The sequence below is a fragment of the Camponotus vicinus genome, unplaced genomic scaffold, assembly GCF_025532165.1.
Source record: "Camponotus vicinus isolate PSW18456_S1 unplaced genomic scaffold, iyCamVici1.0 SCAF_14, whole genome shotgun sequence".
In the NCBI taxonomy this organism is placed as follows: domain Eukaryota; kingdom Metazoa; phylum Arthropoda; class Insecta; order Hymenoptera; family Formicidae; genus Camponotus; species Camponotus vicinus.
In genome coordinates, this window is record NW_028141950.1 from 14,309,029 (window position 1) to 14,322,204 (window position 13,176).

General features: G+C 36.9%; 1 protein-coding gene across 4 annotated transcripts in view; it reads right to left on the bottom strand.

Moving 5' to 3' along the window:
* Positions 1 to 13,176, bottom strand: part of Cow (Proteoglycan Cow) — a 319,843-nt gene that overhangs the window by 69,762 nt on the left and 236,905 nt on the right. Inside the window, exon 10 of one of the 4 annotated variants that reach the window (XM_083088336.1) lies at positions 5,335 to 5,562. The exons of the other annotated variants lie outside the window; for them this stretch is intronic. Within the exon in view, the coding sequence (XP_082944462.1) occupies positions 5,396 to 5,562 (167 nt within the window). The 3' untranslated portion in view covers positions 5,335 to 5,395. Of the gene's footprint in view, positions 1 to 5,334; positions 5,563 to 13,176 lie in introns of those variants that run through there. 4 annotated transcript variants of the gene reach the window in all.

A 13,176-nucleotide genomic window follows, 5' to 3' on the forward strand; every position in this document is an offset into this window, starting at 1 on the left:
TAGCCTGTCCATATGTTACAGTATTTAATCTATATTCCTGAATTGGATCATTCATTGAAAATCACCATAAGATTCTCTGATAATCTCTATCGCATGTACGTACTAATATTTGTCGATACATTTTTTCTAGATCACCGATAAGAGCTATATTATAAAATCTGAATCTCAATAATATTTGTATCAGATTATCTCGCAAAGTTGGACCAATCATTAACATATCATTTAAGGAAATGCCAGTGCTACTTTTATTAGAAGCATCGAAAACTACACGCAATTTTGTTGTCAAACTTGTTTTTTTAATTACACCATGATGAGGTAGATAAATAATTCGTTTATTGTCATCAACGTTGCAAGATTCGACTAGAGACATATGCTCTAAATTTAGATATTCGCCCATAAATTGTACATAACATTCGTGATATAATTTATTTTTAAAACGTCGCTCGATTTGATTTAAACGCTTAAGTGCTGCGTTTCTTGTTTCGCCAATATTCATATTTTCTGATTTAATTGGTAAACTCACTACAAATCGACCTTCTTTATTTCGTGTTGTTGTATCTGTATATATTTTTTCGCACATTGTTTCTTCAATTGACCATGTATTTTTGGAGGTTTCCATAAAATTCTCTACTTCCCAAAATTGTATTAAAGTTTCATTTAAATTTTCATTTTCTACTAGAGAAGAATGCAAAACATTTATTCCTTGAAATGAACTAGTATGACTATGCTCGTTTCTAGAAATTGGACCTGATACTACCCAACCGAACTTAGTATTTTGTAAAAATGGTTTATTTTTACCTAAATCAATTTTACCTTCTTCTAACAACTCGAAAAAGAATTCTGCTCCAATAAGTAAATCTATTGAACTTCTTTTGTTAAATTCAAAATCGGCTAAATGCAAATTTGTAGGGATATTCAAATCATCTTTGTCTATTTCCTTTGAAGGCAAATTTCTAGTTATTTTTGGCATAACTAAACATTATACATTAATTTGAAATTTCAAGTACTTAGATTTTATAACAATATTTGTGAACTGACGTACTTGAGTTTCAGTATCATTTATACCTGATACGATTTCGGACGTCATATTTCGATTTAAATTTAATTTGTTACTTTTAATTTGTATATGCCTTGTTACTAAATTAGCCTCACTAGCGCTATCTAATAATACACGAATTGAAAGACTAAAACCTTCTTGATTTACAGCATCGACAATTGCTGTAGCCATAAGTATATTGCACCTGGATGTACCAGACGAATGGCAAGTTGTTCTTGTAGAGCTGTCGGTAGTAGAATTTTTGGCTGCTTCATTAACTATTGGTTGCTTCTCCGATGTTGGTCGATGTAGCAAAGTATTGTGTCTGCCAGAACATTCGCAACAAAAGCCGTGTTTGCAGTTCCTTGAGAAATGATCGTTTCTCAAACAATTTATGCACAGTTTAAGACGTCGAGCTTCTTTAAAACGTTCTTCCACAGTCATAGAAAGAAATTTAGCACAATTATAAAGATGTGATTCATTGCATAAAAAACATGCACCTGAAGTCACTGAACTTGCCAATGAAGTAACCTTGTCTGATAAATTACCTTTAGATTGATTGATTTTACTGTGCGACCGAAATTGTCCTTGAATTTTCGAGGTTTTACCAACATCGTGATTTACCTTGGCCTTACTGCTTTCAATGCGCTTCAATGCGTGACATCGTTGAATCAAAAACTCCATTAGCTCATCGAAATTAGAATCTTGACTGATTTCATTTTCATTTGTAACGGCGACCTTAATACTAGTTCTTTCTTCCCATGCTCGTAAAGTTGTCTTATTTAATTTACTTTCCACCATATATAAAAGTAAATCACCCCATGAATTCGTTGGTGCACCAAGTCTTTTTAACATTTGTATATGTTTATTGACATGATCAACCAAATTTAATATCGCAGTAGCTAACTCCTTATCAATTAAAGGCATCTCGAATAAACATTGAATATGTCTCCTTTTTATTATACCTGAATCTTCGAATCTTTTTTGTAGTTGTTCCCAAGCTACTAAATAATTGTCATCGAATAACTCAATATCTTCAATTGCTTCTTGCGGCTGCACCTGTGACACATGAACGCAAATAAATGAATTTTTGTATATTAGGCAAGGCTAAATTATCGTGAATTGTTTTTGTAAATGCGTCAGAAAATTTTGTCCATTCTTCGATTTTTCCATCGAACGTAGGCAATTTAATGGTCGGTAGCTTGACTCGCTTTCCAATACTAGTGCCGTCTTCCATATTGCCATCGGAGAAACGTTGTAATATCTCATTTTGAGCTCGTAGTAAATTTCCTAATGCATTGTCATCTTCCTGATTTCGTAATGAATCGGAAGTTGCTCGTGCTTGTGGAATGTTACTCGTTTCATATCTTTCCATAATTGTCATTTGTTTTTGTAGAAGTTGCATAAGCTGTTGCCGTCACTCGATGTGGTTTCGACATTAGTATTCTTTGATGTATTTATGATGCGTTTTAGCACTGCTCGTACTGATAAACTTCTTTCTTCGAATTCAGCCTCGGCAGTAACATCGGCTACTGATGGCTCATCGATTTCGTTGATTATTTGCTGTTGAATTATTTGAAATTCATGAATTACTTAATCGAGTTGTTCCAATCGAACCTCAGCGTCCTCCTTGTTGAGCGTAGCCGCAGCTTGGTCGTGGAATTGTGCTAATGCTTGCTTGATTTTAATTAACTTGCCCTTGATATAGCCTCTCTGTTTCCGTAATTTGTTGACGTCGATCATGGTTATGATACTTATTAAAAGTCTTTCCTAGTGGTTAATCCTTATTTTTTAAATTCTAGTTCATTCACAGAGATATGCTCTCTATATCCGGCTCGAAGGACCAAAATGTTTCTTGAAATTGAACTCGTACAAATATTATTTCTCAAATTAAATTGGAACGTTTTTATTATCATATATCTCACTCAAAAGACATGTACATAACAACCATAACAAAAGCATATTGTCTTTATCGTATCGGGCGCTCTCGATAGAGAAACTAATTAAATTAAAAATGCGATTCAAATTATTTCAAACATTTACCTTTAAGCAAATATAACTTAAAATTAATTCTAATGTAATTTAAATTTAACCCAAACCCCAAAAAGCAACATACCATTAAATATATGGTGTTATAAATATTTTTGCGTATATCTCGGAAACTAAAGCCGAGCGGCGGTAACATGTATAGGAAGAGTTGTTCAAAATAATGACCTTGACAACATATTTTAAGGTCATTGAAATCGATGAGGTCGCCTCTTTTCCGAATAAATACCATTAAAAATTAGTATATGTAATAAACTATAAATTATAACTGTTCAATATTGAATATCTTAGAATGTAACTTCGTAATACGCGTACCATGCCTATATTTTGGTATTTCAATAATATTTTAAAATGTTGCTGTAACACATTGCTAAAGTAATATTGTAAAATAATGTCTTTGCAATATCTCTACAACATTACATTGTAATATTGTAGCAATGTTGCAGTGTTCTTTCGAATGACACACTCTTTCGATTGGGATGAAACTTTGCACATAGCCTAGTGAGATTATATGTATTAAGGTCAGTTGGATACGCTCAAGGTCGCACATCTGAGTTTTTCAATTGTTTAAAAGTTATAAATAAAAATATTACAAAATAATAGAAATTTATAAAAAAACAGAGAGCTAATGAACTTGATCTTGACATGTGTTGTAAAGGTAATAATGATGTTCAATAAGTTTTAGCCGTTCTTCGTTGTTTATTCAAAAGTTACTAACAAAAAAGTTTTGTAAATAATATATAATTGGTAAAACTTTAGAAAACGACACCAGGGTCGAATCGTCTTGGCCTTGACATAAGTTGTCAAGATCACTGTCCTGAGAAACATTCAAAAGATTTTAGCCGTCGCTCGTTGGTTATTAAAAAGTTATTAACAAAAGCATATATACAACATGCGACTATACGAATTCCCAAGCAATGTTGATTTGACTTCTAAGAAGGTCAAGGTTATTTTAACTTTCTATGCAAAGGGAGGTCCACCCACAGACATCTATACTATATACTAGACTGCTAACTTGCGTCAAATACATGTCCACGAAATTTATGTACTAAATTCTCACGCATGCGTAACGTTGGTGGACAGCAGTTACGTTTGTGATTGGTTGATGTTATGTACAATGTACATAAGTATGTAATTTGTGTATAAACTTACAGTTGAATATAAGTTATTTTTAAATAATATATAATGTTCTTCGTTTTTAATTAAAATTTATCACAGCCTTTAAAGATAAAATATATCAAAATATATTTAAAAGGTATATGATATAATTAAAATCAAGATTGAAAATATATATAGAAGATTAAAAATATATAAAGATTAAAAATATATGTATATAACATTTATATATATATTTATATTTATTTTATTACAAAATTAAAAGTTTATAATGTAAAAAGTACAAGTTTTAAGGTGAAAACTTAAATATTAGCTGGCTACAAGTGTCCACCATATTAGTTTTCTACCAATATTACGCATGCGCGACCGCCATATTACACGGTTTTCGGGAACACATTTTATGTACAAAATCAATGGGAGTTAGCGATCTAGTTATAGTATAGATATCTGTGGGTCCACCTCACACCACCCCTGAGTCAGCGCGAAACGAGGTCTATTATTGTACAGTTCCACATAGGTTTGCAACTTTTTATGCGAAACGAGGCCCACACGGAACAAAAACCTCTAATGGATGTCCATTAGACGTCCATCATGGAGATTCAAAACCTCTATTAGACGTCCATGTAACCTCCTATAGACGTCTATTAGAGATTTACAGTTCCGCATTTCTTACTTCCATTCGATATCCATTAGACGTATTTGTTATAGTCTCACAGACTATAACCCGTACATAATTAAAATATTAAAACGTTAGCATAAAATATTATTGCTAAATACGATATCGAGTATTCACCTCATAAAGTCACTGTCTCAGCGAACCACCAGCGAATTCGCCAAAAAACGCGGAAGTGCAACGAAGGATTTCGATACCAAATCATCTTCGCTTGCACTTCAATTTGACCGCACCATGACCCCGTGTGGCCATGTTACTAAGCGGTCCCCCTCTCAAAAAGCTTCCTCAAACAAGGGTTTAAATACGAACCAACGGAGGAGCACAGCGAACAGTCGTAAAGCAAGTGTAATCAGTGTTAAGTGCGAACCGATCACGTGTTATAAGAAAACTGTTTTAAAGATTATTATCGAAGACGAAGGACACGGCGGAAAAACTCAACTAAATCAGCAGAAATAAGAGAGGCTTCTGTACAAATTGATGTATATTCCGAAGATTAAATACAAGGTATAATTAAACAAAAATTATTAAATTATTAAAAGCAGCCGAAACCCCGGCTCCTGATCCTTCGGCGACCTGAGATATTTTATATCTCCCGACTGCTCCCCACATCCCGTGCCGCTCCCGGCACAACATATTGGTGGCAGCGGAGGGATGCACGCCGGAAGAACCGCCGAATTCAGACCACTAACGGCTGGAACAGAAAAGAAAAATACAAATTAAAAAATACATCAAAAGGAAGCTTAAGAAAGCAAATATATTAAAGCGGATGGACTAAAACAAGCCACCAAACACGCAACACATACGGACGACGGAAAGCAGATAAGGAATCACGGTCAAGCAGCTGAAAGTCGAAAGGGGACACCAGCGCTCAAGGACCAGCACTGATCCACAACCTTCGCAGAGGCAACGCATCGCCGACGGACAACGCGTCACCGTGGGACAACGACCCAACATATCAACACGCAGCGTCAGCAATCGAGCGACCCGATACGCGACCATGCGAGTCATCGTACTACTAATGTAAGTCGCAAATTTATAATTAAATGTCGGAACAACTAAAGCGAGTTAGATTCCAAAGTCCGCGATTTTTGAGCGAGCCAGCACGATTGGCAAATAGATTAGGACTTGTAACACCGATACAAGTAGCGGAAGAAGCTGCTCGCGACATCCGAAATAGCGTACGAAAAAATTTAGAAGACTGCTATTCGAGTTCCGAATCGTCCGAAGCGCGCGAACTAGACAATAACGATAATTTCGAACTAAACGAACGAAGCGTTAATCGAATCACTTTTAGAAGAACTTATTCGCCATTATCCGTCGATCTTAGTATTTTCGAGCCAAATCCGGAAAGAAATATGGATAATATCCAACCCGAAGCCGTCGATAGAGAAATCGAACGCTTACGTACACAAGCCGGACAAGAGGCTGCCGCGAATTACGAAGGCACAGATCACCCGGCCGAAAACACGAGTAATATCTTATTAACCGAACTCGTACATAGTTTCCGCGAAATGCAAGAAGAGATGAGAAATTTACGCGAACAAATGCATAACTTGCGTACTAATCGAGGAAATTTTAATGAAACACGAGCAAATCCAGATGACGTTCCCCTCGACATAACGTACGGTCGCACCGAACGAGATATAAGACATAGGCGTAGCACCGCTCCGCACTATTTACCGTTGAAGGAAGCGCGAACAATGATTCCAGAATTCGATGGAACATCGCGACATAAATTACAAGAGTTCTTTAATGCTTGTACATACGCGGTACAAAATATAAATCCCGCGGACGAAGAATCGTTAATGCAAGCAATTCTATATACTAAATTAAAAGGCAAAGCTATGCAAGAATTCGAGACGCGAGACATACAAACGTTCGAAGAACTGAAGCAACAACTTGAAACTTGCTACCAGACAAAACAGAGCACGACACATTTACAGATAGAATTTAATTCTTTAAAGCAGAAATCGAGTGAAACCGTTTACGCTTTCGGGCAACGCATCGATATATTAGCCATAAAACTATATGAATCCATGGTAGAAGGAGAAGAACGCCCTCCTTCATTTAAAAAGGCGATTCAGGAAACAATTAAAAAACAAGCATTAATAAATTATCAAATCGGATTGCGAGATGAATTAAAAATTCTCGTGCGTTCACAAAGATACACTACTCTCCAAGAAGCGATAAACGGCGCGAGCGCGTTGAAGAAATCGTCCAGAGAAAGATAGGGATGTATGTGGGAGGAGGTCGAACGTGTCTTTACGCCCATTTGATCAACGAGCGATAGAATCCATCCGTGGCAACGGCATCGACGCATATCCTGTGGAGAGAACATTCACACACTTTTCACCCTAACGAATAATTGCTAGAAAACAATATTCGCAGACTAGAAAAATATGTGAGGCGCAAGTGGCTGGATCGGGAATCGAACCCGAGTCTTTCGCTTTCCGGGCAACTGCTCTAGACCACTGAGTTATCCAGACCTCATACCTAATGCTGCTTTTTAACACAGTGATATGCGACACTCCAGAGCGATGTTGGTATCTCATTCGATGGATGCAATGCCGATTGCCACGGAGAATCCCTGAAAGGTCGCTCGCTGACCAAATAAGTGCCGGTGGAGGTATTCGCGTGCATGCTGGCTTCCTACTGGCCTTCCGTATGAAACGGCGCGTTGAAAAAAAGCTGATCGGGCCGACAGTAACCCGAGCATACGGTTTCCCTAACAAAAACAAAAACGACATAAAACACACGCGACCTAATCGCGATACAGTTATCCAATGTTATAAATGCGGAAAATCTGGGCATTACGGACGTGATTGCAGAAGTAGCAAACTTACGTTACCAAAACCGGGAGGAAATCCGCGAGTAAATACTTTAAGTAAATTTTGTAAATATTGCAAAAAGACCGGACACACCCGTGAAGAGTGTTGGAATTTGAATGGACGTTCCAAAATAAATAACAATAATAATAATAACAATCCTAACCCGTTTAATAAAACTAATCGCCAAGAAGACAAGCGTGAGCAAAAGGCTCCGTATAGGCAACGGAAAAAGAGCACTGACTTTGCCAGCAATAGCGAAGAAGAGCAGGAGGAAGCAAGAAAGAAGCACCCGCGACCTGCCTTAGAATATCGGGTAACGCATATTAAAGATCTGCCTGCACCGACCAAAGACGAACTGCTGCAAATAACACTACCAATTCGCGAAGTAAAAAACGGAAAACTCAATATGTTATATGATTCCGGATCGACAATTTCTTTAATCAAATTAAAAAATCTAATAGATAGCGCACCGATCTACGAGGAGAAAATTGCACTTACCGGAATAAGCGGACATAAAGTATATACACTCGGGAAAATGTACGCTACAATTAAAATTAATAACCATGAAATTAAACACGCTTTTTACATAGTAAAAGACAACGTAGCGGTAGAGCACGAAGGAATCCTACAATTAGATTTCCTTAGAAAGCAAACGGCAGAATATGACTACGAGAAAAATCAAATAACGATAAAGGATAGCATATTAAAATTACATCCATGTAATAAAATTACTTTAAAGCCACGTAGCGAAACAATTATACGAGCCGCAACCAACCACAATCAAGTAGGAATCCGAACTGAAGAAACAGCACCAGGAGTTCTTATTGGAAGCTGCCTGGTAGAAACAAAAAACTTCTCATGCCCTGTGAGCATAATAAATACAACAGATAACGTGATTGAAATGCCCACTCCAATAGTCACCCTGGAAGACATGGAGAGAAACAGGAAGGAAATAAACATAATAGAAACAGGAAGGAAAATTAAAAATACCATTCCCCGTAAACAACAAATCTGACAATTACTGCGAACGCAACATTTCAACACAGAAGAGAAGCAGACACTCTTAAAACTCTGCGAAGATTACAGTGACATATTCCACTTGGAGGGAGAACCACTGACATGCACTGCGACGGTAGAGCATGAAATAAACACACGTGCTGACACCGCGCCGGTGAACGTGAGACCATATCGCTTGCCAGAGAAACATAAAACGGAAGTCAATCGACAAATAAATGAAATGCTAAAAGATGAAATCATACGGACTAGCACAAGTCAATGGAATGCACCATTGCTAGTGGTACCGAAAAAAACAGACGCATCAGGAAAACCAAAGCTCCGAGTAGTAATAGATTTTCGGAAGCTCAACGAATTAACAATAGGAGATTCATTTCCTCTGCCTAACATAACTGATATTCTAGACCAGCTAGGAAATGCAAAATATTTCACTACATTAGATTTAGCGTCAGGATATCATCAGATCCCAATGGCTGAACGGGATAAAAATAAAACAGCTTTTTCAACTCCCTACGGTCATTACGGAGTTTAATCGAATGCCGTTCGGACTAAGGAATGCGCCAGCAGCATTTCAAAGATTAATGAACTCCGTCTTAACAGGAATACAAGGACTCAGATGCCTGATATATCTCGACGATATTGTGATATACGGATCAAGTTTACAAGAACATAATGAACGACTTAAAGAAGTGTTACAAAAATTACGAAAATCTAATCTAATATAAAGTTGCAACCCGATAAATGCGAATTTTTGCGCAAAGAAGTGATTTATCTGGGACATATAATTTCAGAAAATGGAATATCACCCGATCCGTCAAAATTAACCGCAATAAAAGAATTTCCGATCCCAAAAAAGGTCAAGAATATTCAATCCTTTATAGGGCTAGCGGGATACTATAGGAAATTTATAGAGAATTTCTCGCGAATCGCTAAGCCGCTCACAAAGTTAACTAAGAAAACAGAAAAATTCGAATAGACAACGGAGTAGCAAGCGGCATTCGAAGGACTAAAAGAAAAATTAATGACTGCACCAGTGCTAAAATATCCCGACTTCACAGAAGAATTTATTGTGACCACTGATGCCTCCGACTATGCAATCGAAGCAGTGTTATCACAGGGAAAGGTAGGCAACGACCGACTGATTGCTTACGCCAGCAGAGTACTGACAAAAGCAGAGCAAAACTATAATACAACCGAAAAGGAATTATTAGCTATCGTTTGGGCAGTAAAACATTTCAGACCGTATGTTTACGGAACAAAATTCAAAATAATAACTGACCACAAACCGTTAATATGGTTATTTAATGTAAATGATCCCGGATCGAGATTAATCCGATGGAGATTGAAACTCGAAGAGTATGATTATGAAATTATACATAAAGCCGGGCGAGCAAACGCGAATGCCGACGCCTTAAGTCTCAACGCGATACCGGGACCATCCACAGAAAAGGATGACCAAGACATTTTATTAATAGAAAAAGAAGAAGGAGAAGAAGAAACCAACACAGATAACATAAAGATATATTCGGAAACAGAGAAAAAACAAATTCTAGCCGAATATCATGATGCACCTATAGGGGGGCATCAAGGAATCGAACGAACAATAAAACGAATTCGACTTCAACATAATTGGAAAGGTCTAACAAAAGATGTCGAACAATATATAGCAAAATGTGAATCTTGCCAGAAAAACAAATTATCACGGAAAAATAAAGTGCCGTTAATAATGACGGATACGCCCAATAAACCGTTTGAAAAATGCGCATTAGATATAGTCGGACCGCTAACAATTACGACTAACGGAAATAAATATTTATTAACCTTTCAAGATAATTTAACAAAATTTAGCAAGGCAATACCGATTCCGAATCAAGAAGCGAATACAATTAGTAAAGAATTTGTTACAAAAATAATACTTGAATACGGAATACCGGAAAAAATTCTAACGGATCAAGGAACTAATTTTATGAGCGAGATATTTAAAAATACTTGTAAATTATTAAAAATAAACAAAATTCAAACAACCGCGTATCACTCGGAAAGCAACGGCGCGTTAGAACGATCGCATCGCACATTAGCCGAGTATCTACGACACTATATAAACGAAGATCAAACGGACTGGGACGAATGGATACCGTTCGCGATGTTTACCTATAATACAACACCGCATACTGCTACAGGATATACACCCTTCGAATTGGTGTACGGACATCAAGCCGAAATTCCGACAGCATTGACAAAACCGCCTAAACCGACGTATAATTACGACGATTACGCGCAAGAGTTAAAAGAAATATTGAGAGCGACTAATCAACTCACGAAAGAACATGTCAAAGAGGAAAAAGAAAAAGCTAAAAAGAACTATGACAAAAACACAAAGGAAGCTCATTTTAAAATAGAAGATAAAGTACTAGTGTACGACGAAACGTTATGACGAGGACGATCGAAAAAGCTCGAATCATTATGGACAAGACCATACACGATTATAGAAAAGAATTCAGACGTAAATTATACAATACAAAGAAGAAGAAAAGCAGTGCGCATACATATAAACAAATTAAAGCTATTTATAGAAAATTAAAAATAGACTCACCGAAGGGGAGGCTGCAAGGGGCGCTCCGGACCTGGTCCAATTTTGAAGAATGCACGGATTTTGTCGCCCCGCCGCTTGGACTCGATCTCAACGAAACGAATGGCATCCAGTCGTCGGGCTAACTTTAAAAATGCCCACAGCCCTGGCAGCTCCTCAGGGGACGTAGGCATCACTCATTGCACCACGCGTTCCCCCGTGAGCACATTCACGTGCACGGTTAACCCGTACGGCTCGTTCGAGCCGTAAACGTGCGAAAAAGTCCTAAAAAGTGGGTCTGAGGGCAAATTATCTCCACAGATATATATAGGTGCCCGTTCGCGCGGTCGTGAAGACACCACGACGCATTCGTGATGCACAAATGCATTAACGTTAGACATCACAAACTTCTCGTCAAGAAGACAGCGAGAGACTGAAGCTCGCAAAAGAATATAAAGTATAGCAAAGCTAGTCAAGGAAAACTAAAATCATTCTCACACAGATAAGAATAGCAAGAAACAAAAGAATATGACACTCGCAGAGTGCATAATATAATACTTAATATATATTATTACAGAACACTAACACTAGAGATCAACCCCGTTTTCACCAAGCAAGACGAAACCCGTCTTCCGTTTGAAGTGACAGAATTTGATCGCACTCCAGGAATTTATTACGAGAAGGTTGGACACCTACATCAAATCCAGAAGACATGGAAACTCGTTATCAAATTAGATATAACAGAACTAAATGATAGGACTTGGCAAATAAATAAATATATAGAACAAACAAACGAAATGTGCGATAGCATAAGAACCGAAACTAATATCAAACGAACATGTGATAATTTAAAACACATTATCAATAATGATTCTAATACGTTAGCCAAAATAATAACATTAATAAACACCTTATATAAGACGCCAACAAACAGACGAAGAAGCCTCATCGACGGAATAGGTTCAATAACAAAATCCTTATTTGGAATCATGGACGCAAACGACAGACATTTAATAAACGAACAGATACAATTATTACAGAACAACCAACAAGTATTACAACACGCCGCAAAAAACCAAATCAAAGTTTTAAATACTACCATAATTCACTTAAACAAACTAGAAAACATATTAGATTACAACGATAAATTAATAAATCATTATATTCGGGAATACACTACACGCGAAGAGATCGACGAACACTTTACTGTTATTATAGCAATGATAATAGATTTAGTAAGAGATGCGAAAGACATTTTAGAATATCTGACGCATGTTCAAAAACATGGTGTAAGTAGAAAGGTGAATCATTCCGATAGATGCGCAGTAGGTTAAAATAAGTGGGGGACAGTCAGCCAATTACGCTTTGAGCTTTTATGCAAAATTCAATATGGCTGCTTATATACTTTCACTGTCACATTGAATGAGTTGAACACGAGTTGAACTGATCGTTATTAATTATCGGTTGAATGTTGTTCTCATCGTGATTAAAATGTGCTGAAAATGCCAGTGTGCTGCGTTAAAAATTGCAAAATACAAAACTGTACTAAAAAAGAAAAAAGAAAACTCAAACATATATGCAATAAACAATCTGTATAGTCATACTTCGCATCTGTAATATTTATATTAAATACAACATATTTTTATCCAAATTGCGTTAGATACAATCTCATTTCATTTTTGAAACTTTCAAACAGCGCGCTGCCTAAAAGCTCAAGTTCTGATTGGTCAAGATCTCAGACCTCCGCCATTATGCGCAATGGTTCACCTTTCTACTTACACCATGTTCAGAAAGGCATAATGCATCCCCTGTTAACGCCGATAAACGAAATTATGGTTCATTTAAAAGAAGCAGTATTACAATTACCACGAGGTAGCTACTTTCCATTCGACAT